This window comes from Accipiter gentilis, chromosome 20, assembly GCF_929443795.1.
Source record: "Accipiter gentilis chromosome 20, bAccGen1.1, whole genome shotgun sequence".
NCBI classification, from domain to species: domain Eukaryota; kingdom Metazoa; phylum Chordata; class Aves; order Accipitriformes; family Accipitridae; genus Astur; species Astur gentilis.
Window position 1 is genome coordinate 12,884,156 of NC_064899.1, and position 25,112 is coordinate 12,909,267.

Genomic DNA, 25,112 nt, shown 5'->3' on the forward strand with positions numbered 1-25,112 from the left:
CATTTGAAAACAGTAGTCAGCTACTTTTCCAGATTTTCTAAAACCTTACCTAAAAAAACCCAATGGCCTTGACAGGTTAGAGCCTCCCAGCTACAGCTCATGCTCCAGCTTTCAAGGAGAGGAGGAAAGAGAAATGATCATTTGAATTCATAAAGTTTTAATTTGCATTTTTTCCTAGCTTCCTATTGGGCAAACGATTCACTTGAGACTTCCAGAGCCCAAGTCACAGCTATAGGTAACAGTCCTCATTTGCCATTACATTTCCTGTATGAGGTGGTGGTATTTATAGCAACTTTCTCAGTCCCTCGCCCAGTTGACTCGTTATTGCTGAGACACTGACAGAGCAGTAGCAGAAGGCAACTACTCCAGCTGGGATTTTTCTAACAAGTTACCAGTGGACAGTCATCAACCAACAACAGAGTGAGTCAGAGGAAATTATTGTTTATAGTTTACAGAACACAGGTGACACTGAGCATGTTTGAAAGCAAAGTCCCTGCCTTGAATAGCTTAGATTTAAATTAGCTGAGGCAGCAGAGGAGGAGGGAGGGCAAGCAAAATCAAGTCTTGCCAATTCATGGCACAGTGCCTGGTAATAGGTCACCAAGCAGGAAAGAAAACCCTGCCTTCATTATCAACATCGGGCCTGCGCTCAGGTGTTGGTGACTTATTTCCTGGAGATGTCTCAAAACATGAACAAAGCCTTTTAAGAAGAGAACTTAGCTCCTGCTACGATGCAGACAGGACAATGAATTTTGTTTTCATGACTAATGGTTGAGAAGTCCAAATAAATGAGCCCAAAATGTCAACTATTTCTGCAAAAGACTAGCAGATTGTCCACGTGGCAGGTACCACGCACAGATGGTACGGACAGATGGACTCTGGCGTCCCCAAACACTGAGTTGATGTGATGAAGAAGTATCCTTGAGCATTCATTCATTGAGTTGGAGCCTCTTAGGTAGGATAAAGCATGCAAAGGTGAGTAAACAGAAAATGGCACAAAACAGTGACCTAGTCAAAAAGCTACCATCAGAAGGGCGTGTGTGTGTGTGTGTATGCAGAGGTAGGGAGGGCAAGGAAGAATTGTAATTAGGTCACAGGGACCAAAAGACAAATAACAGGAGAAGCTTATCTAATACCTGGGCTGTCAGTACACAAATGCCAGGACAGAGGATGAACGAACAATTAAGAGTTTTTACACAGCTAATTATGACGACAGAGGATTTGTGGAATAAAATCACTAGATTAAAATACTGCTTAAAAAAAGCTGAAGAAAAATCAAATGGGAAAGCACTGGAGCTATGCCACAAGAGCTACAACAAAAGCCACCTGCTCAAGAATAAATGGAATAATATTTTGATAAGAATTAAATATCTGTTGGAAAAGCAGCACAGTAGGAAACAAACAGTCCACCGAGTTCTTGCAATAGTTTATGTAAGTTACAGGAATGGGTTTAAGTCAACCATGATTACTAGGATGAATCTGGTTAAGACCAAAAACATGTATGGAAGCCAATCATGAAACAAGTTGTCATTCTGGAGGAAGGAAAGAGTAAACAGCAAAATAAAGACGTTCCTGCATATTTCAACAAATTCAGAACTATTAGAAAGCTTCCTGTCAAGCTAATACTCAGAAATAACGCCAAAAAAATATCAGAACGTATTCTTATGAAGAGGACTAAATAAACACAAAAAGCAGATCAAAATACCTGACCAGAGAATGTTCAGCAGCTTCTTTGCTTCTGTTGACAAAGAACAAACTATGATCAGACACCCCTGACAGACAGGAGCACGAACAAAAGCTAATTCAAGAGTATCTCCCTAAACTACATGTGTTCTGCTCCACTAATTAAAACAGAAGTATATTTGAAGACCAGCAGATAATCTGAAAAACAAAACCAACCAACCAAAAACCTTAAAGGAGATCTGTACATTTTTGTTGTGCTAGAGAGTGACAAAACCAAGTCGACAGGTAAATCAGGGAAGAAACAAGACTCTGGAATCTGAGGTCTGTCAGGCAACATGGGAAAAAAATACAAGTTAATTTACTGAGCTTTCCTAACCCTAAGAGTATACGTGCATTGAGATGTATACCACAAGTGTCAGGAAATCCAAAGTTTAATGTCAACGTCAAGAAACCATCTGTGAAGAACACAACAAGCACATGTACAACAGATTTAATTGAAAAACTATTTTACCCTCAGGAAGGAAAATGACATTTTTTCATATTGCAGTCAGAGTAAGCAGTAACACCAGAAGGTAGGAAAAAAATCTGTGAGCTAATTAGCCAAAGATGAGTCATACATCAGACCTTATGAAAAATGTACAACTAATTTATCCAGTATTTACAGAGGTTTTGATTATGTAAAGCAAATATAACCTTTCATAAGTTCTTTAATTTAGAGTATTTTCAATTAACACCGAAAACAAAAAAGTGATTTTGCAGCCTCCCCTCGCCCCCATTTGGCTATCATTATTCTGGAATAATTTAGCTAGGAAGCTCTGTAATCTATATTAATTTATTCCCATTTTACAAAGACAGAAAACCAAAAAGTTGTCCTTGTAGCTGCAATTCTAGGCAGCAATGTTTATTTGGAATATATTTCTAAAAACAACTTTAAACATCAAACATTAATGCTTCTGTTACAGATGTCATCCCACAACTGAGCAAGCAGCAAGATGTAAATTTAAAACATACAGTATAGTTTTCTTCTACATTAAAGATAAGAGATTACAGTTAAGCTTATGGAAACCCATAGGGCAAATCAGCCTACCACAAAAAAAAAAAAGTTCCTGAGAATTTTAAGATTGCAGTAAGGACTCTCACTTTAAAAAAAGGTCAAGAGACAAGTACTTCAGAGAGTAGCTTCAAACCTCTGAGTGAGAGCCCTGCCAGTATGTGGCTCACTTCTAAAGTGTTCACAAGAGGCAATGACAAAAAAGCAATCCTGCTGCAATGAGGATTAAGTTTACTAACCATAGTTGCCTGCACCTACACCGGAATTCCTGTCATCCCCCCTGCCCCCACAAAGGTCCACAAAAAGATTTGCGGTCCACCGATTCATTTTTACATGTTCCAATGCAAGACAAAGGTAAAGCTGTATGGAACAATGATTTTGGAAAGAATGTTTTGTCATGTTAGTAAACAAAAGCTCAGCACCTTGCAGATCAAAGAATTTTTAACTAAGTATTTTGTTTAGCTGTTAAACATAGAAACCAAGGACTAAAAAAAAATAATCAAGCAGTAAATACTTGAACATAACATTGAGGAAATACTCAAAGAACATAGCTGATGTACTATTTTACTTCATTTAAGTACAGCAAATTTCACCCATCCTATGATTTATAAAGTACACAAAGTATGTACACAAAGGAAACCAAACCCCATCAAAAGATGATCATATATGTGTATATGTACATATAACATACACACAATGTGCAAATTTCTTTTAATGCAAGTTAAACAAAGCATATGCAGGATAGAGTTGTACAATGATAATGGAACACAGAGTATTCTAGGTATCCTAATGATGTTTTGTATCTACAGCCAGTGCAAACTTAGAAGGCACAAACTCAGTGCTGACACTGTAGTGTTGTAAGTTACATCCAGGCACATCTCAACTTACAGCTCTTCAGAAAAAGATCAATGGAAGTGCTACTTCTGTACTAAAGTGCCAGCCTTCTCTCAAAGTTTAAGCACTAAATTGATGTAGCCTATATGCAACAGTTATCAGTAGGGTTCTGAGTTAATTTATCACTGCAAAGTCTGTGGCTAAAACATCCATTATACTCTCCTCGCATGTGAAAGTATGCTGTTTCACAAAATACACCCCATACATTCACCAAAGACTACCTATACCTTGCCAGCCTTGCATGTGGAATCTTACAGGATATTACTAATGCTTTTTTCTAACTTTAGTCAAACTCCTGCAGAAAGTAAATCCACATTGGGAAAAAAAAACCCCAACCACAAGAACAGCCAGCAAAACACCTTCTGAGATACTTCCATTTAACAAACTTTTGCTAAATTGCATAGTGACAGTGTGTATCAGCTAACAGAGTTAAAAATAAAAGCTTGCTGTTTAAGGCAAAATTTTAACACAGCATAGCAGAAAAAGCCAAATACCAGTTCCATCAATATTTAAACAAAGTACTGGCCCATATAGTCTGATCCTCACAGTGTTTTCTTTCTTACTTTAATAGCTAACCCACACTTGCAATATGCTTGATTAGCAAATTTTGTTCCATTTTTCTAAATGAAATGAGAGCAATATGTAGGCTGATTGACTGATACTGAAAACACCTGACAAATATGTTCTCTTCCACCCCTCAAAAAAGGGTTTTTTGAGCCTACTGGGAGTTTAAAAGTCACTTGTACCAATACCTAAAATTGAGCTAATCGTTTAACGTTTTCTAGTATTTAATAGACATTACCACATCACTTTGCTGTCTCACCCTAAAATTGTATTTTCATATTATTTTTCAATAGAAGACATTTAATAGACATCTGAGGAAAACAATACAATACAAAAGCTTAGGGGTCTTTGCAAAGGTATCTTCTATTCCTTCTGCAAAGTAAGAAAAGAGTGATTTTATTGGCATTTATTTGAAGTGCCATCAATAAAGACACAAGAATACTTAAGAAAGCAAAAAAGTTCTAATGCTTGACATGTATCTTTGGTTTAGCCTTCCTGACCAAAGTCTTCTGTAAACTTCTTTAACTTCTCCAGGTCCTGTTCATTAACTGTTGGTTTTGTGCTAGCTAGCGACCTGAGCATATCGGCCTGTCAGAAAAGAAACAAAACAAGTGTTTTCAGAAACAAGTATAGTACCACTGCTAATAATCTTGTTGCTAAGACGAATATGCGTTATAAAGCCGTTAAAACAAGATGACCACAGGAGCTCCTATTTACACAAAGCTTTTAAGTAAGCCTATACACTTCTGCACAGAGGCAGCATTTTAACCCTGTAAAGACAGACAACCGTCAGTGAGTTTTCTAATAACAAACCCACAACCTCAGGTTTAGGCCACTCATCCATTCAAGTTTTATTCATCTCTCTTTTCAGTAAAGAACCAAACTTCCTTTTATTTTGTCAGTTACTATCTTCGACCCATCTTTAACTAAAGCAGTTTAAAGTGGAAAATAATCAGATGTTCCCATGTTCTCTCATAGTCCAACAATACAGAACAGTAGTTTGTGATTCATCTCTAGCAAAGTTTTACTGTTCATGACTGGTAATTTCTGTCTCTTTAGTTCAGTCAATTTCCTAGATAAATGCTCAGATACTAGAAAATGGAGTTCAGAAAAATCACAGGTCTATGAAGTTGAAAGCAGCAGTTAAAACGCCCTATGAATAAAGAGGGGCAAGAAAACTAATCAAGTCCTAGCCAAAGGCAACTGAAAAAAGTAGATGCCTAACACCTCATATTGCTATAAAATTATGGGTAAAACCAAAAGTTAATATCATGATTTCCTAGATTTGATATTTGTCTCATCAGACTAGAGATACCCTGCTTAGAATGAATTAAAGACTGATCTTTTTAAGGACAAGAACTGATTATGGACACTGAAACAACTACCTATGCAACTATAATGCATCAGAGCCCAGGTATCATTAGGAGCACACACGGAATTGTTATGTTTAATTCCAGGAAAGACTAATTAAAAATCTGCTTAGACCATACAGGCAGAAGTTTTAGGGCATGCCTGCACCTGCACACATCCTTTTGTGCTTTCTAAGTATGCAGATATGCACAGAAAATTATTTTCTGAAATACAGTGACAGTTATATTTACAAAGCAGTGACTACTATTTTAGAGGTTTTGTGATCCCCATGAAATATACTGGTTTCTTTCATTCATTACAGGACTGTTTGCACACAAGAAATGACAGCAGCACAGATTTGTAATCAAGTCCTTCCCTCAAACATTGTAATTAAATTCAGAATCTTCTTCTGTTGCTCTTGGGGGAAAGATACAGAATGAGTGTCCAGCAGTCATTTTTATTTTTTAATCAGCGAACTAAAAATTTCAGTTTGTCTTAAAATGACATATTTTATTCCCTAGACCAAAGCAAGTATTTTTAACATGCACAAAGGAAACAGCTGAAAGAGCTGTATCACTTGTGATGAAATTTAACCAAAACTACCATTACATCCATTAATTTTTTACATTTTATTTATTTATGCTTGTATGTATTTAATGGGCAATATTTACCTACAGCATTATCACTTCCCAGTTTACACTGAATATAGTCTTCCATTTCCCAGTGTCAATATTAATGCTACAGAGTGATGGGAAGAAAGCTATCACTGGGCAGGGAACCTGAAGGTTTTAAATGAATAAAAGACAAGTGAAAGAACAATGGAAGAGCCAGATTGTGTCTATGGATGAAAGAACAACAGCTCCATGCCAGCAGCCAAGAACAGTAAGAAAGAAATGCTTATCAGGGATAAAGAGCTGGCTTTTTCACAAGCACACAGTACCATAGCACTATATGTTGGGAATTCCGAGTGTTATCTGGTATGTCTGGCATTTCTGAAAACAAGCACCTCATCCAATTGCCTTGCAGAACCATTTGAAAAAGAGTCTTTACCTTAAAGTGTCTTTTCAGAGCTCTGCAAAGCAAGAAAGAAATGCTGTGGAAGAATACCTACCATGAAAACTGGAGGCTCCAGTAATTTGTCACCTGGTACCTCCATCCATGTCATTTCTATGGCTTCAGGATCACCTGGAGAGCAAGGGGTGAACAAATCTACCATTGTATTTGGATTAGATGCTGATGGTCCTTTTACCTAAAAAACCAAAAGAAAACACTCAGTTTACAGGAATTACAATTTTAAAGACAAAACCCAGAAGCTGAACAGCATCTTTAGAGCAAAAACATTCCTTTATTTTACACAGATGCCCCACCAATTGGGAAGACGTGTCCTGTGAAAGAGAAATTGTATACATGTACTAGTATCATTCACTTTGAAAACATGCAGCTGTAGCCAGATACTTAAATTCACATCAGGTCAAATCCCAGGAGCTGCTTCCTCCTAAGGTCAAGGATTTCTGTGGAAAACTAACATGCCAGGAAATCTAGTTGGAAAAGACCACCCTTCCTAGTCCCTGGTCACTTTGGGAGTTCATTCATCACTGGTTAACAGCTTTCTAAAAACTTCTCAATAATTATCCTTGAGTGCCCCTCAGTTTAGGAAGCCAGAGATGGCTTTTCAATCTTTGCCATACTGCACTACAAAATTCTGAACACCTTTCCTGACACCACTTCAGTACCACTCGACAGAAAACAGGGCCATCTAGTGGGAGAACAGAAACCATCTTTTTTTTCCCCAGACACATGGACAGACCCAAAAAAGCTGCACCAAGTGTGTCTGTTCCCTTTCTGCAACACATTATCTGGGTCCCACAGTTTTATTTTCCTTCATCATTACGTGAAGCATCACACATCCACAGAAACTCAAGACATATGCAAATATTGAAAGACAACACACTAACTGGCTATTTTTAACAGCAGAGAACTGGACTTGCTATTCTAAACTGCATTTAAAGGATGATACTGGAGCACAGATTGTAATATTCAAAATACTGACAAAACGTGTATTATCACATAAAGCAAGGAATGTTTTACAATGAATGAGTAATAATTGAGGAAAGCACTGTTTAACTGGAGAAAGTTGCCCGTTAGATGCAAATCATTACTAAAAAGCTAAGATTTTGCTTATGAAAACAGGAAATTGCATCCAATTAAAGTGCTAACAACCCAAATGGAATCAACTATCAACTTGGCTTATGTCAGAGCCCTCAAAGTACTGCAGTTGTGCCTTTTTTTCCTTCCTCTTTTTGGGGCCAAAGGAGGCAAGAGGTAAGAATTCCTTTTGGGTTGCTCTGCAAACTGTGACAACTGAGGTTATTTCATGGCTCTATGGTAGCCTGAGACATGCCGCACATTCTTCCAAATTTGAACAAAAGGCTAAAAGCTAACAGCCCTTTAGCCAGAAATGTCATTGTCACTTAAAGTCAACAATACTTCAGGCATCACTGCTTAAGGAAAGGAAGCATCTAGAAAATCCTTGATATATCAAAAGAGCTGGTTTGTGTTGTTGGTTTTTTAAACAGTTTACATTAGTGTTACTGCTGAGTTGCCCGCCGAAGAAACTTATCAACTCAGTGTTTCAAAATACTTGTTTTGTTTTTAAACTGGGAAAAGCTCCTCAAAAACCCTTTAAAATGTTATTTGTTCCCCCCCCCCGCCCCTCACCAAAATGACAGGCTGCAGGTTTATGTTAATAACTACAAAGCTGACCAAGCTTTCCTCAATGCAGGCTCTGGACAGTTACGTAGTCCTCTCATATTCTGGACCATATTGGATTTAAGTCTTCCTTTTTCTTCAACTCGTAAGCTGAATGTGTTCCTTGGAAGAAACTACATGGAAAAAAAGAGCCTATCTTCAATTCTAAACAACTGTAGCTGTTCAGTTTAGGGCCCTTAACCCTTTTATGTCAGGCTGAGTTACTGGTGAAAAAACCTGTAATTGTAACTGAGGTGACGAACAACTGCTGCCAAAACAAATTACATGGTACGTATCTCTTGACAGCTTAGGATCTAAATTTTTTACTACTTTACCCAACCCCACACCTGCTCTTTTAAGGAGCAACAGATGAAAACTTCCCTTTACAGCAGCAAAGACCTCTACAGAATACCTTGACTCACCTTTACCCAAGATACACGAATTTCTGCAAAATCAAAGCTTGCAGTAAAAATGTAAACAAAAAGTACTTTTAGTCTGGGTCTACTCTAAAAAAATGCTACACAGGAAAAATATAATTTTTTTAACAATACACGTGTTGTATGTATTTGGAACTCTGTTTATAACCATTGATAACATTATCGCACTGGTTTTCCCCCATTGAAGAGCTTAATAGTTTATAGAGAACAATTCATTTGATTGAACAAGACTCATATGTGCAAATTCTCCAGGGGAAAAAAGAGCATTCCCAGATTTAATGGATTTAGACTGGTGCTAAAGAACTCTAGTTGGTTCTTTGTCAGGTAAAGTTTCTGAGATCCAAACATTTAGAAAAAATGTTTAAGTCAGTACATAGTATGTAGACATAACTGCAAGATAAGCCAAACAATATAGTTTCAATACTCTCCTTCAAGTGTACTTAAATAAGTGTAAACTATTTCACATTACAGCAGCATCCGTAGGATGCTGCGTACTGCCCAATGAAACACAGACCTTGCTCAGTTGTCTTGTGTCTTTACTACTGTCACAAGTAACATTGATTCAATGTTTTTACCAGAACTTTAATTTTTCAGTTCGAAAAATATACAAAGTAAGCGGAATGTTCATAATTATAACCCATGTGTTCCCATGTGGATGAGGGATACATTTGTTTAAACATGCTAGAAAAACATGAAGAACCATGTAACTTGATCCAGAAAAAAGAGCACCTCTGTAACATTCCCATTCAAGTCAAACTTCAAACTGAATGCTTTTAACGCTACCTAGAGACATGAATAGTCATCAGAGCTTGGATTACACAGCATGAATACCCACAAACTAGCTCCACCAGACTTATGGCAGGACAGGCTGGGGGCAGGGAGATGAGGGAAGATTAAAAAAAGAGAAATACCCAAGTTCTCCCCTGGTCGATCAAAAGGACATTCATAAGCGTGCAGCACTTCCCAAAACCAATTCAGTTTACTTGCAAGGAATTTTCAAATTAAGATAGTTCTCAGAGATGAAATAACTTGAAAAATTTTTGATCCCTACTTACTTTTTTAAAGTGAGTAGCTGATTGCACTTTTCTAACAGGCTGCATCAGTGCATCACGTACAATGATGCTTATATCTGCACCAGAATAGCCATCAGTTCTCTTTCCAAGCTCTCGATAATCTGATTCCGTTAGGCGATTCGGAGTTGACCCAAGGTGAAGTTTGAACATTGCAGCCCTGGCATGGTCTTCAGGTAAAGGAATATAGATACGCTTCTCAAACCTCATTTAAAAAAGAAAAAACAAAATGTTCCACAGATGCTAGCTCATGCAGGTGCACAGTGGAAAGAAGCTTATGCAAATAAGTATATCGTTTGCTACTAACAATATTAGAAAGAAGCAGTTTCAGTATTATAAACCTTTAAAAAAATTTCTAAGGCAAATATTCAACAACCTGTTCTCATACATACTGTAGCTAGCATAAGCTAACATCCAGAATGTAACAGCTACTTCCTTTTCACGACAAAGATCTTCTCTTCAGACTGAAGTTTTTCCAGATATTCCCCATCAGAGTTTGTGTTTTAAAAGAAAAAACTTGAGGGGAAAAAGTCTTCAAGTGTTGAAGTATATTTGAATAGTTTTCACACTCAAAGAACTGCCTGATAACAAGCCGACACGACTACTTTCTACAGTCTTCAACTAAGTTAAAGAAAACCTCATAGTTGGAAGCAAATTTGAAGTCATATTCTCAATACAGTTGTCAGAAAATGTTGATAACTGCAGTATTTCCTTTGAAGCAGCATCTGTTCTCACAGTGGGGATTACCTCCCACCAACAAAATAGGAGCGACTCCAAATTCTGTAGAAGACAATCAACTTGATATACATGACAAAGTCCACCAAATCCATGAAAATCTCATTTGATTACTTGTTGTACAAGTTCCTTTAAGTCTTACGGACAAGACTTGAGAGCTACGCTTTCACACTGCAGAGAATCAAGAGAATGGTTTGGGTTGGAAGGGGCCTTTAAAGGTCATCTAGTCCAACCCCCCCTGCAATGAACAGGGACATCTTCAACTGGACCAGGCTGCTCAAAACTCCATCCAACCTCACTTTGGACATTTCTAATGACGAGGAGTGTCTCACCACCCTCATAATAAAAAATTTCTTCCTTATGTCCAATCATGGACATAAGGAAGATATGTCTAAGACATACGGATATGTCTAAACCTACCCTCTTTCAGTTTAAAACTGTTGCCCCTTGTCCTGTCACTACAGGCCTTGGTAAAAAAGTCCCAAACATCTCTCAGTCTTTCTTATAAGCCCCCTTTATATATTGAAAGGTCAAAATAAGGTCTCCCTGGAGCCTTCTTTTCTCCAGGCTGAACAACCCCAACTGTCTCAGCCTTTCTTCACAGGAGAGGTATACCAGCCCTCTGATCATTTTTGTGGCACCCTTATGGAGCCACTCTATCAGGTCCATCCATATCTGCCTTGTGCTGTGCACCCCAGAGCTGGAACTTCAAAAATGACTTGAAATTTTAAGCAACATCTTCACGTCTAAATGTCTAGCACAAAACTATAGTCACACAGGTTGGAAGCAACGTCTGGAGGTCACCTGGTGCGACCCCCAAAGTATGGCCAGCTTCAATTAAGTACATAAATAAAAGTCAGTGACAGGCACAAAAAAGTAATGTTTCTTTAGCCTACAAAAATGACCATTATCCAAGCTGTGTTCTCATCACAACATAATCATATTTGTCACATAGCTGTTACTTGTCCTCTGCTGCTCTGCAGCTCAAAAAAGACCCAGCTAATTAGATACAGGTATGGAAGTCCTTTATCTACAAAACAGTAGTTAAAACATGCACTGAAACATCACAAATTATGCCTGACCAGTAGACATGCTGTTTCTGTGTAACATATGGCTACATTTCCATGAAAGAACTCAAGCTGCTCAACAATTTAACAGCTGAAAAGGAAAACTCTACCCCTTGTCCTTCTGAGGTACATATTTTGTAACTTGTCCCCCAAGCCCACCAGAAAACCAACCAACAGGGAAACAGAATAGTTTTCTGCTTGCTCAAGCACAATCATCTAACCAAGAAATCAAATAAAGTACAGGGCCAACATAAGAGAGAACAACCTACCTCTTTAAAGGGGCAAGGGGCTCTTAGATTGGCTCAGTCCATCTCATGGAATTGACTTGAAGAACATTAGCCATGTCCGCAAACATGAGCTGGATTACTACCCGAAGTAGTCTCAGACTGAACTCTCACAACAGTTGCGAATTTCATACCACAAAAAAACTGCCATCATACCTTCTCCTGATAGCAGAATCCAAAACCCAAGGTATGTTTGTCGCTCCTAAGACCAAGATTCCTTCATTGTCAACACCAACCCCTATAGCAGGGCAGAAATCATTTCACCGTTTAGATGATAAACAGAGACTATTTTAAAATGCTGTGGAACTGCACATCTTTTTAGTGTTCTCATGCAAGCTATACTTAAAATACCTATCTTAATTCCTTTGACTGATTCTGAAAACCAAGTAAACTTACCTTGCATCTGGACTAGAAATTCTGTTTTTATCCGTCTAGCAGCCTCACTTTCATTTTCACTTCTTGACCCGCAGAGGGAATCTATCTCATCAATGAAGATAATAGAAGGTTTGTTTTCTCTGGCAAGCTGGAACAAGTTTTTCACTAATCTTAAAAAAGGAAACAGCTTCAGTTATCTTAATGATTACCCCAGGAAAAACACGTAACTTAAGATTACAATACAGTCACTTCCTTTAGAGAAAGTTAAAAAAAGAAAAGTATTAACATAAAGCTACTCAAAGACACAACATTCTTCCAGCTCCACGACTCAGCATTATACTGAGATAGCCCAGCTTAAAGGGAGGTGAAACATTTTAGAGTACTCCAAGCATGGTTTTGCAAGAAAAAGCCCTTTTTTGGTTTACATTTCTACAAGACAGCCTGGACTATACAAAACCACCACTTTTGGCAGATTCAAAAGAACATGACTTTCTCTTATTTAACATTTGTAACCTAATCAGGTTTTGTAAGAGATTACATGTAAGAAATAACATGTACATTTATGTTATAAAACTTTACTAAATACCTTTTATATGACAAGAAAAGTTGGTTTGCAAAAAAAAAACCCTAGCCATATCTTATTAACATATTTTACTAAGTTAAAAAAGAAAATAAATAGGAACATGCTGGGAAATTCTTCACATTACCGTCACTAAATCTCAGGCAATAGTCTCAAATGAAGTCAAACAGAAAAAAAGCCAAGCTGGACTCCAGTTCTGTATTCCTTTTGCAACAGAAAAGCAGCTTAAGGTTTCCAGCTTTGAGGAAAAAAAACAGTTCAAACACTTTTAGCTAGTGGCCTTTCTTCCTTATCCTATCAACTTTAAATAGTGTTGCTCAGTTGTCCCACACTTCAAACTATTAAAGCATGGTTTTGACAAGTATTCTCATCATCACAGAAAGTCTCTTCTGTACAAACCCAGAGCTTTTTCTTAATTCGGGTAATCTTTGTTGGAAACCTAGATGGACAAATTCCTGCGCTTCTAGACTGCAGACAACATGTCACTTCAGGCTTCCTGGTCTTCTTCACACATCACATAGTAACAAACAGTTAGCATGGGGAACCATGAAATTTTCTTTCATGGCTGCTCCTCTCCTTCAACCTATTTTTGCAAGTCTCTTAGGTCTTCCAGATTTTGTTTGAAATCAGAATAAAGAAAAAACACCTCCGTATGGACGAAGAAATGCCATGTGTTAACAGCACAGCTGCTGGGACAGATGAGTGGGGACGTGCCAAGAGGCAGAGCACCCCAACGCTTCAGACTGATGTAGCGTGCAATCACAGCTGAGTTCAGAAGGGGAATGAGCTCCATGGTGGTCCCAAAACCTTTCTAAGCTAGTTTTAAAAACTATCTTGAGCACTGAAGAGAGGTCCAGCTGCAGCAGCACAAAATGTAGTACATGATGATATCTTTACATGGCACTGCAGCATGAAGCATAGAAACACCTGAGGTTTGTTTTTAAAAAGACATGACCCTTCCCTCAAATTCAATTTCTTTACAGCAACTTATCTAGCTCTATATTAATTTCTTCTTGCCAACGTTTTCCTGGACCTCTGGCAACTCTAACTTACTTTTCACTTTCACCTAACCACTTTGAGACAAGGTCAGAGGAAGATACTGAGAAGAAGGTGGAGTTGTTTGCTTCTGTCGCCACAGCTTTTGCTAAATAAGACTTTCCTGTTCCTGGTGGTCCAAACAGGAGAATCCCTCTCCAGGGTGTTCTCTTTCCTGCAAGAGAGAAACCAGCAGTCTTCAAAATACTGTAGAAAGACTGGACCTATTTTTCTGATGAAGTCCCTCTAATTTACTCAGAGGTTTTCCACATCTACCCATGAAACTTCTGTCAGATGGATCACAATCCCTTTTTTAAGAGCTCAGCTTGAATCTGATAACGTTGGCACAACACTCCTCAGACCCCACTGCCGGTCCTGACTGGCCAATAGCAAATAAATGCTTTAATTCTGACCTGTAAACAGGTGTGGAAATTTAATGGGCAAGATCACTGCTTCTTTAAGTGCTTCTTTGGCACCTTCGAGGCCAGCAACATCACTCCATTTGACATTTGGTCGCTCCATAACAATTGCTCCTATAAGAAATGATTGTATAAATTAGTGATGCACATATCTTTTCACAACTTCAACAAATTCCATTTTGGAAAAAAATAAATCAGTAAATCTATGCCCATGTCCATACTAAATAAAAACAAGGCATTTCTAAGTAGATATAAACATCAAATACTGTTAGTCAAATGGATGTTATTTCTACAGAAATCTGTCACATTGTTTTATCACAATAAACCATGAATAACGAGAATACTTGACAGTTAGTAGAAGTCCTGCAATGGTTAAAGCTAGCCCAAACCTGACCAGCAAATGTGCATTTAGTAGTCACAGAGGAGTAGTACCTTCTCTAACAGGCACCCAGGCGTCATCTCCTCACTAAACCACCACTGTACTTCCTGAAAAATTTGAAACTTCATTTTAAACAAGGGAAGCAATGTAGCTTCACTAGCCCAGGATTTAAGGTTCTCCAGCAGATGAAGTAACTTGTTGGGTATCTCCAGATGGGCAGCAAACAATTGGATCATCTAATGGTAAAGAGCTTTGAGAGCTAGGGCTGAAAGCATTGGAAAGGTTTTATGGAGCCTGCTTAGCTGCAGAGCATCTTCTTCGTCTAGTCACATTCTCTCAAAAGTTTATCACCAGGTCTCATCTTGCTCAACCAACTAGTTCAGCTTGATTTTAGCTAACTGAGCTGTAGTTTAGCCTTCACTTCAGACTGGTTAGTCTGACATGCTAAAAATTATATTGTCTTGACTACTTTTAGATGGGACAACTTGGATCTGGGCTAGTAGTTGAATATTAGATCTTGTAATCCTAGCCAAGGCACATCCAAAAGGCAAGCGAAATTTTCTAACATGAACAAATGACAACCAACCCAATGCTTATCTAAGTACTCAAACACACTGAAAGTTTCAGTTGCCCTATTTGTCTACAAGGAGCTTTCTATAACTTCACAACTGGCTTTCACCAGCTCTTTTCTTGACACTTTCACCTTCTGCCTTCAGGGCTCTGTGAAGTAATTTAAGGCTTTTTTTCTTCTACAGGATTGATTGTTACTCACTGGCTAATGAATAAAGCAAATAACACTTGCTTACTTTTTAAGTATCTCTTTGAGATTTTTTTCTTTTGCTGCATTCCTTTTCTATCAGATTGAAATGAACAATTTCTGTTAACAATTGCAATTGCTAACAATGTGGAATTTAGAGTCCAAAAGCAACATCGTATTGTTAAAGATGTTAAAAATGTTATAGAGAAAGTTGACTGCAAACCATCTTGGCTTGCAATCTATTTACTGGAATTAAGTCAACCACCCACTTCCAATGCATTAAATTCTTTTGCTAGATTGATTACATCTCAGTTTTTCTTAAAGTAAACAGAACTGTGGGCTCTATCATTAAAATAATTAGCAGAATAGGTACCAGTTCAGATAGGAACAGGAGATTATTTTAAAGTTGAAATATCAGAGTTATCTTAACCAGACATGCCATGGTAACTGAAATCACTGCACTGTAAGAGATTACCTGTACCAGGACACAAATGGAACTGGAATCGTAGGCTTCCTAATTTTGTAGGTGTAAATTAATAGCTGGAAGATTAAGCAATAGAGTACAAAAGGTACTTTAAAATTCTAAACAAGAGTACATGACAATAGACCTACAACTAACTATCCAGTCTTAATGTTACTGGTCACTTCACCCACAATAAGCCAAGTTGCTATTATAATTAAAAACCTGATAAATACCCACAGATTTGGGGAAGTTCCATAAGGCAGAGTCAGCTGGGAGTAACAAGGCAGCAAAATTAAATACAAAAAATTTCTGTGGCTGTTGTGGGAAGCAAAATGAACATGAGCAATCTGAAGGCTGCCCAGAGCTTGTATTATCTGAGTAACAGACTCCTATGTTGTGTTTAAAGGTACCAAGGATCTCACACCTCAGACTTTCAAGCAATCAAATGTATAAGCAAGAATGTCGTCATTTTATAGAAAGTATCAAAGAAGTGGTGGGTGCAAGAAACTACTTCTTGAAGTAAGAACTGAAAATCAGATTCATGTGGGAAGAAACAAAGCCTTTATAGTGAGAGACAGGACAACAGTCTAATGCTCATCATTTTTCTGTCATTTTAAAATATAGGAAACTGTCCCATGTAACTGTGCATAACATTAAATAAATGTGCAGAGAAGTAGAAAAAAACTTGGCACAGTTTCCAAATATGATACAATAGCTCCTGAAATTACACAGGCATAAAGATGTGGTAAATGCATTTGATCTTTGTTACACTGAAAAATAGGGGAAGAACAACCAAGTTTCTTCAGAGCCATAAGGACCTTCTGGCAGGGAAGCTCTGAACAGTGCTTCACCATTAAAGGGTAAAACAACAAAGTAAGACTCTTTTTTACTGTGTATAAAACTACTGGTAGCTGCTATACATCGCATCACTGATTGTATTCAGCATTTCAGTTCAAAACCCCAAACTATTACGTAACTCAACTGGAAAAGCATCATCACTGCACATGAGAAAATGCTATCTGTTACTATAAATGGGCACGAATCCATGTTCTCAACTCCTATGCTTGAGCACAAGATTTTTGTGAAAATGGTCCTGCTTACACGTGTATGATGTCTGTTACCTTAGCCTCTAGGCAATACTCCAATGCACTGAAGAGTAAAAATACTGATTCAGTTTAGCCAATAGCTACCTGGGATCTTGCAACTTCTCCCATTGGAAAATACTATCCTGATAAATGGTACAATTTTAACATGAAGCACAGGGTACAGGAGAAACATTTCAACACAGTCACTGTATAATTTCATGGCACACAAATCCATACTTCCATAACGACCATGCTTTTGTATGTGAAGAGTTCATACTATCTGAGCCACTTACAGACAGCAAGTTAATCCGTAACATTTACATGGCAAAAACACAGGAATTTGCTTGACTGAAGACACCCCTATTTAAAGAAAAGGATGCTTCAAAATTACCTTGAAGTTGATTCTGTAGCTTCTTTTTTTCCGGATTCTCCGACTCCCCTTCCCCATCACTGTCATTCCTGATTTGGAAAAAACATGAAAAACAAGAAAATGTTGAAATACAGTAAGGGAGACTGCTGACTTAGGATAAAAATCAGAATGCAGAAAGCAGAAAAACCACCAGTCTGAGGAATGAAAGAAACCTTGAGATGCCTTCAGATCTCTACAAGTTTACATCATTGTCCTCTTGTACTCCGGCTTTTCTACACCACGTTGTTTCTAATTCACCCTTCTCACTGTTTCAACATCCTCTTATGGGTCTGAGCTCTTTTAACACACTCCTACATGCTCTGAGCCAGCCTTCAGGAAACAAAAGCAACAGGGAAGCACTAAAATGGTTTATTTGTAGATATTGGCACTTGTTCCCTATCTGGAACTGCAACAGGACTTGGTCAATTACCTCTAGTACTATGAAACTCTACATCATCATCTTGTCAGAACAAAGGAAACCAGAATTTAAACAAGGGAAAAACGAGACTTAGTGAACAACTGAAGTGGAGGTCATGAAAATACATATAGCCTCTGTGATATTAGCAATTCCTTCTATTATAAACCAGCAGGACACAGTACAGCTCAAAAAATAAAACTGATGAGACGAGTAGACAATGAAGGAGACTGAAAATCAGGTGAAGTTTCAAGAGACAACTGAACAACTCTAGCTGTTCAAGACTGCTAAAAAGGGCAATCCCACCAGAAGGTATCATCCTGAATCCTTCCCTTCTCCTATCCCCACAAAGGCAGTAGCAAATGCAAAAAAGGCTCTGCTTGTTCAGCTCTCTGATACACAAATGAAAAACAAATCTAATAGAAGGAAAACAGCAGAGAAACTAATGCAGCAAGGCATTAGAATTATTCAGTCCATCTTATAAAACTTCACCCTACATACAGCTTTGCACCTCTTAGCGAGCGCAAGACAGATCAAACTCGGGCCCTAGTAATCATCATTCTGAATTTATTTTCTAGTTAGTAAGTATTTAAATGTAGAAAAACGTTAAGGGTCATCAGACTTATTGCCATTAAATCCTATAATCATGTGTTAGTCTGAAACAGCTTTCATTCTTCAGTGAATTTCCTATGCAAATGTTCACACATTTTACTAAACAAGCACAGAAATGCCCATGATGCTAATATATGTTATTTTTCTTTTATTAGCCCACTGTATTTCAGCATTAGTAGTCATTTGAAGCATTTCAAAAACACTAGTTAAAATGATCTTTGAAGAGTTGAATTTTAGAATAAGCTGAGTTCAGAAAGTATTTTGCTTTACCTTCTCCAAAAACATACCCTTTTCCATCAGTAGGACCAGACTCTTTAACTGGTTTTGGTGCAGTGTTTTCTCTCTTTTTCAGATATTCTTTCAGCTTTTCTGCTCTGTCCAAGTATTGTGTACATTTCATTCTAATGCTCTGTTTTGCTTTATCACCCTGTGCTTCATCTAAGAGTTTGAAGAGAAACAATGCTTTGTTAACAGCAGAACACATGTGCATCAATCAGAAAACAAGACTAAATCTGTCTTCTTTATATCTTATTAATATACCTCTCTCAGGATTCACCACACAAACACCTATCTTTCCACTGTACCACGGAAAGAAGTGACAGGAAGGATGTCACCACCTGCCAGAAATCAAATATACACCTCAACATTGCTTTGGCTTAAAATTTGATTGTAAAGGATTAAGGACAATGGCACTGGAAGCTTTTCTGTCAGCCTTTCAAGCTGCTATACATTGTCTTAGTAACTCCTGTTCTAAAATAGCTCATCAAGAAGCTGCTTGTGCTAAGCAATTTTTATTTAGAAGCATACTTTATTTTCCCATAGCCTACTAAATTTAAAAGATGTTCACTTCATACAGAAAAAAATTACATAAAACATCCGAAAGTTAGGTGTGGTTCAACAGCTACACTGTTCTCTTAGTCACCATTACAGTATTTCAAATCAGCAATCAAAATTTAACGTTAGGTTTATGTGTTAAGTTTCCAAAAGTACATCAGTATTGTTAAAAGCAAAAAAAGTGATATTTTGTTAAAGTCAATAAAGTATAAGCAGATAGGAAGTGATAAACACAAATTATCCTATGTGACTATAAAGAAAATAGTGGTTTTTTCAAATCATGGAGATCTGCAAGTGCACTTATGTCAGGCGAGCAACCCCAGCCCACTTAGATTAGGGCTGTATCTACATTAAGAAAGCCCACTCCTTGCATACAAACACTTGACATGACACAAAAGGTACATGGAAGTGTGAAAAGGCATAAAATAATGAGAATATGGAAACTGAAGAAAAATCACAACATACAAAGACAGAAGTCCAGAAGAGAGACAGCAAACCCCTGCCTTCCTCTCTTTAAAAAAAACCCCTAAAACAAAACACAAGTAAAAAAAAATAATCTGATTTCTTACAAGAATGGAGCAAGTACACAACACAGTAAAGGCAAAAGCTACAAAATACGTGACCTCAGCCAAACTACAATTTGCAAGTATCAGCTGATGAAGAAAGTAAAAATTTAAATACTGATGTCAACATAAGAGATTGCTCTGTGCAATTTGACTACTAAACTTTACTTAATCAACCAATACGTTACACGTACATTTAACAACATGGAGAAAATACTGCACAGCGTGTTGGTACAAGCGGAAGGCTTCCTCATAGTTTCCTGCTTTATCTTCTTGTGCCGCCTTGCCAGCAAGCTCTATTGCTTTCTGTAACACAAGGAAATAATTAAGTGCTGTGCGAGAGCATTTTGCATGGTGAAAGAGACATTTTAAGCTATTGCTCTGACTGTTTTTTGATGGCCAGTTTTTCTGCTCTTCAACATTTATCCCCAAAAGTCAAATATAATTGATTGCAAGTCTTAGGTGGTGCTTTGTACATGACCATATTTCTATCCTTTTATGAACAGTGATTAACAAACTGCTGAAATTTACTATCACACAAAAAAGTGTAAGTTAGAAGAACAAGTTTACGAGTACTAAGTTGGAAGTACTACTGGTTTGTCTATGCAGTTTTCCTTACCAATCTCTTGCATTTATTATGGAAAGATTTGGAAATCCATTCTAAGTTGTGGGGTTTTTATCACAGACCCAGACACGTTGAACTATGACTGATGACATCAGCAAACCCTGTCAATAGCAGAGTCAATCCAGGAAGTACATGATTACAATGCACTACCACTCTTCTAACCCTATGCTAGGAGACATCTACAAAGACTGACTATTTGTTTGGCTTCTCTAGAAGGATTTAGGATCTTGATATCCAAGTGAGAAATTCTAATTACCACTCCAGTGGGAGGGGAGAAAAAACTCCACCAGACAAAGAATGTACCCAAATTGCGAGCATCAAGAAAAGTTCTAGGAGAAGTTATGGATGGATTTTTAATTTATTTGTTGAGCTAGTTTCAAATAAAACTGACTGTGATCTAAGCCATCATGTTGCATCCACCAGCCTGTGGATTTGTTGGTATCACCGTTATTCCTTTGCTCTTAAGTGCTTATTACCTTTTATTACACTGTGGTCCTTGGAATGCCTGTACCACTTCAGGACAATTAAAGCTGTCAGTTTGAACGACTAGTTCATGTAAAGTTTAAAAAGGGCATCCTGTTAGCCAGAGTTAACCAAGACTAACTAAATCTTCTATAGCCCCACATGTATTTTTCCACAATTTCTTTTCCTAAGCATTGTTAGTATGCTCAGGATAATTATGGTAATGCCAGGGAGCAAGGTGGAGAGCTTCAACTGCAGCAAGGAGTTTTCATTAGACATTCCAGTACAGATACGCTTGCCACTATCTGGACACTCTGAGGTGCTTCAGTCAAAACAAAGATAGTAAACAGCAGACATGAAAGAATAAACAGCAAAATCTCTCATTCTCTTGCTTTGTGTTGCTGTCTTGGAAGCAGAGATCATCTCAACAGATGTACTCTACATCAAAGAGCAATCTATTTAAAAACAGTTATCCAATGAAGCAGACTCTACAGTTCTGTTGTGGCAAGTGTTGAAACACTGTAAGCACTTATTTCTTCAGAACAGAACTTAGCCTTTCCTTTTTGGAGAAGCCACAAGCTAATAAGCAGTTTACCACATTTGAATGGGCAGTCCCCTCCTTGGTGCCCACCTTGTGCTGGCTCTGTGAGGCCCCTCTATGCACCATTCGAATCCAGCAAAAGTGTAAAAATTAACCCAAAAAAGAAGTTACCTCCTTCTTAAAGTCCTTAGGTCCCTTAGAGACTTAAATTACCGCAGAGCAGTCCAATAAAGAGTGACAGACGTGACACTAAATTCAAAGAATAAATGGCAAAGACCACCTGCTAAAACAGAACTGTGAGAAAACAGGGCATGTTGCAGCCCTGCTCCTCTGAAATAGAAGAAAGTCTACATCATGTACTGACTGTTTCTGATATACTCTGTTTTTGTAAATACTCAAAGACTGTTCTTTGGGTATTGGATTCTCAGCTCTACATCAGCTGGACTCTTAGGCTGTTACTGTGATGAAGAACACTGCTATCAAACAGGAAATAAGTTATTAGAAAGTTCTATGGACTAGGGAATGGATGCCCAGCTCTAACTATACATGAGGCAAAAGCTGTATTTATCAGGCTACGGTTTAATAGTTTGATGAACATCACCCTCAGAAACAAGGTCAGCTTAAACACGTTTCATTCTCCTTCTGCTTATTCTAGACCCTGTGATATATTCCCTAGCTTTGCCAGCGTAAGCATTCCACGGCTGTAACAAGCTTACAGAAATGATCACAGTTCAGAACAGCTCAACAGAAGATTACGATTTTTACCACAGGTCACTTCTGGATCTGTTTTGCCAACTAGCCGTGGGACCGACTAGACAGCCCCAGCTGAGGGTTAACACAAACAGAAAAGCAGAGCAGGCAAAGGCTTCCTGCAGTCAGCAGCCCTAGAAGAAACCTAACCCAAACTGTGCCTCTAGACCACCACCGGCAACTGTGCCTCCCAGGCGGACATCAGGCCCCGCTGCTCCAGCGTCTCGCAGGGCTGCTGCCCCCGCCGGCCCGGCAGGTCCCGGTCCCCGTCCCCTCCCCGGGGACGCAGCGCCCGCCGCCCGCGGGGCCCGCCGCTGCCGAGGGGATGACCCTGCGGCCTCCGTTACTGCCGAGCCCCGGGCCGGCTCCCCTCGACAGCCCCTTGCGCCTGCCGACGGCGGCAGCCCGCGGCCCTCCCGCCGGCGCCCGCGGCCCCGCGAGTGGGGGGCGTTTGCGCTCCCTGGCCCCCCGCCCCGCCGAGGGGCGGGCAGGCGGCGGGGACACCCCAAACCCTCTCCCTCCTGCCCGCCGACCCTCCACCGCCGCTGCCGGGCCCGCCCCGCCCCGGGCCGGCGGCGCTCTACCTGCAGGTTGCTGCTGGTGCCCGCCATGGTGGAGCGGGGTGGGAAGGAGACCGGAGAAGAGAGCGTAGGCCCGCGGCTGCCGGTGGTAGAACTCCCCTCCTCCTCCTCCTCCTCCTCCTCCTCCTCCCCCCACCACCGCCGCCGCCGCCGCCCACAGAACCGAAACCGCGGCCTCCACCAGGCGCTTCCGCACCCGGAACACCCGCTTCCGCTTCCGGGCACCGCCCCGCGCGCCGCGTGAGGTCATTGCCATGCGCCGCGCCGCGCCCCGCCCCGCCCCGCCCCGCCGCAGCGGGAGCTCTGCGCATGCGCGCCTCCCTCACGGCGGCGCGAGGCCGCGGAGCGGGCAGGTGGCGCTTGGGTCGTTTCTGTGGGGTGTTAGAAGGTTGTTGGTAGGGCTTGGGGTGAAATGGATTTTTTCCTCCTCTCACGCCAAGCGTAAGAAATCTTCCTACGGCTCTGCGCTGCCCTCCGCCAGGGTTTGGCTGCCTGCGGCGGTGCCGTCTTTGGCGTCGCCTGGTAAAAGCGCCGAACGCCTTGACGGGCAGAACCGGCGCTTAATGAGTTCGGCCGCGGGTGGTCAGGTGTTACTCACCTGTGGGTTAGTAATAAAACTCGAGTGATCTGCGGTGCCCGCACAAAGGAGGAAGTGATTCAGAACACGGAACATTACAAACCGGTGTGGCGGGTTGACCCTGGCTGGAGGCCAAGGGCCCACCGAAGCTGCTCCGTCACCCTCCTCAGCTGGACAGGGGAGAGAAAATAGAACGGAAGGCTCGTGGGTCGAGATAAGGACAGGAGAGATCGCTTGCCGGTTACTGTCATGGGCAAAACAGGCTCGACTTGGGGAAAATTAATTTATTACTGCCAATCAAATCAGAGCAGGGTAGCGAGGAAACAAAACCAAATATTAAAATACCTTCTCCCCACCCCTCCCTTCTTCCCAGGCTTAACCTCACTCCTGAATTTCTCTACCTTCTCTCCCTGGCGGTGCAGGGGGACGGGGAATGGGGGTTGGGTTCAGTTCATCACATGTTGTCTCTGCTGCTCCTTCCTCCTCGCGGTAGGACTCTTCACGCTGTTCCCCTGCTCCAGGATGGGGTCCCTCCTACGGGAGACAGTTCTCCATTAACTTCTCCGACCTCAGTCCTTCCCCGTGCTACTGTAATTCCTTTAGGGCAAAAAAGGAATATCTGGGAAACCACTAAATTAATAAACCCCATTCTTCCAACTAGCTCCAAGTAACCACAATACAAGTTGACTTAGTTTCAGTGTCACTTTTTGATTGTGTTTTGTAATAAAATAGTTTTTGAACCTTTTTGATACTGTCAGTAGGCTGCCTGTTCTGGGCAGAGGGTAAAAGGCATAGCCACAGTCACCCCTATACCTGGGAAGGTTGTGGTAATCTCTTCCTCAAGTTATCTGGTTGGCAGTTTATTTTCGTAAGCGTCCTCATATATCCACATGCTGGTGGATGCTTGAGAGAACACGAAGCCTGCTGGTAGACCTTGGTTTTGCTCATCCATTTCACTGGGAAAACATTCAAAGTCTGTGGTGGATGGTGGCAATACATTTCCTGGCATAGTACAGTAATGGGTCTGGTTGTGCCTCCCTGGAAAAGAAAATTTAAATTTGTACCTTTTGAGCTAAACTCTTTGGATTTCTTAGTTGTGTCAATTTTCACTCTACTTCTGGTTTAGTTTTTAAAGTTGGAAACTCTAAATATGTAAATGCTTGAAGATGCACTATGATTTTGATTGAGGTGTGTGTACGTATGAAATGTGTTATCTTCTGGACTAAGTTACTTTACTCTAGGCAATGGAATGACTCCAGATGTATACGCCTGTACTTCATAGTGAGATTAATCCAGCGTATCAGGAAAATAGCCTGAGAAAATGATTGCAGATATAACTGAGGGCACATTTTGAAACTGTTCAATTGATCTTTTGACAAAGCACAGAAATAAAAACGTAGCATATTTTCTTAAATTGTGAGATATACAGTCCACTACTACTATGTTTTTTGAACAACATTTAGCATAGTGTATTTATTTCGGGACTTTTTTCTACTGTTACATGGGTACCAGCAGAAATTGTCAGGAACAAAAATGAAATCCGAAACAATATTTTTCTTAGGTTTGCCTGTGTTGTCTTCAAGGGTAATATTTGCTCTATACAGCATAAGTCTGGGGACTTCTGAGGCTTTCCTCATCATGAACTCACCGGACGGGGACACTCATATTGGCGTTCTGTATACAGGCCAAGGACAAACATTTCACCTAGGTCTTCTCTGCATAGCATTTCATATGTTAGGTCTTGCTAACTCATTGAGATTGAATGGA

The 25,112-nt window shown here is 39.8% G+C and overlaps 1 protein-coding gene across 2 annotated transcripts; it reads right to left on the reverse strand.

Moving 5' to 3' along the window:
* Positions 1-2,550: 2,550 nt before the first annotated feature.
* VPS4B (vacuolar protein sorting 4 homolog B) lies at positions 2,551-22,970 on the reverse strand. 2 transcript variants are annotated; one of them, XM_049823840.1, is made up of 12 exons: positions 22,908-22,970; positions 22,772-22,867; positions 20,004-20,115; positions 18,700-18,850; positions 17,368-17,435; positions 14,287-14,406; positions 13,892-14,048; positions 12,280-12,428; positions 12,040-12,121; positions 9,783-10,002; positions 6,654-6,791; positions 2,551-4,780 (listed from the first exon to the last, which is right to left on the reverse strand). In XM_049823840.1, the coding sequence occupies exons 2-12, from the start codon at positions 22,796-22,798 to the stop codon at positions 4,679-4,681; spliced, it is 1,326 nt and encodes a 441-aa protein (XP_049679797.1). In that variant the 5' UTR covers positions 22,799-22,867; positions 22,908-22,970; the 3' UTR covers positions 2,551-4,678. The 2 variants fall into 2 exon arrangements, with proteins under 2 accessions (XP_049679797.1, XP_049679798.1); XM_049823841.1 differs by lacking the exons at positions 20,004-20,115; positions 22,772-22,867; positions 22,908-22,970 and adding an exon at positions 19,712-19,775.
* Between the last annotated feature and the right edge of the window lie 2,142 nt (positions 22,971-25,112).

Bases quoted from the DNA above. Each gene is read 5' to 3' on its own strand.
- VPS4B (XM_049823840.1), bottom strand. From the start codon at position 22,798: ATGGCGGGCACCAGCAGCAACCTGCAG. The intron at 17,436-18,699 runs GTATGTTTTTGG...TTTCCAAATCAG, and splicing joins GGTCCTACTGATGGAAAAGG to GAATGACAGTGATGGGGAAG. The intron at 12,429-13,891 runs GTAAGTTAGAGT...TCCTTTTTTAAG, and splicing joins TGGTTAGGTGAAAGTGAAAA to ATTAGTGAAAAACTTGTTCC.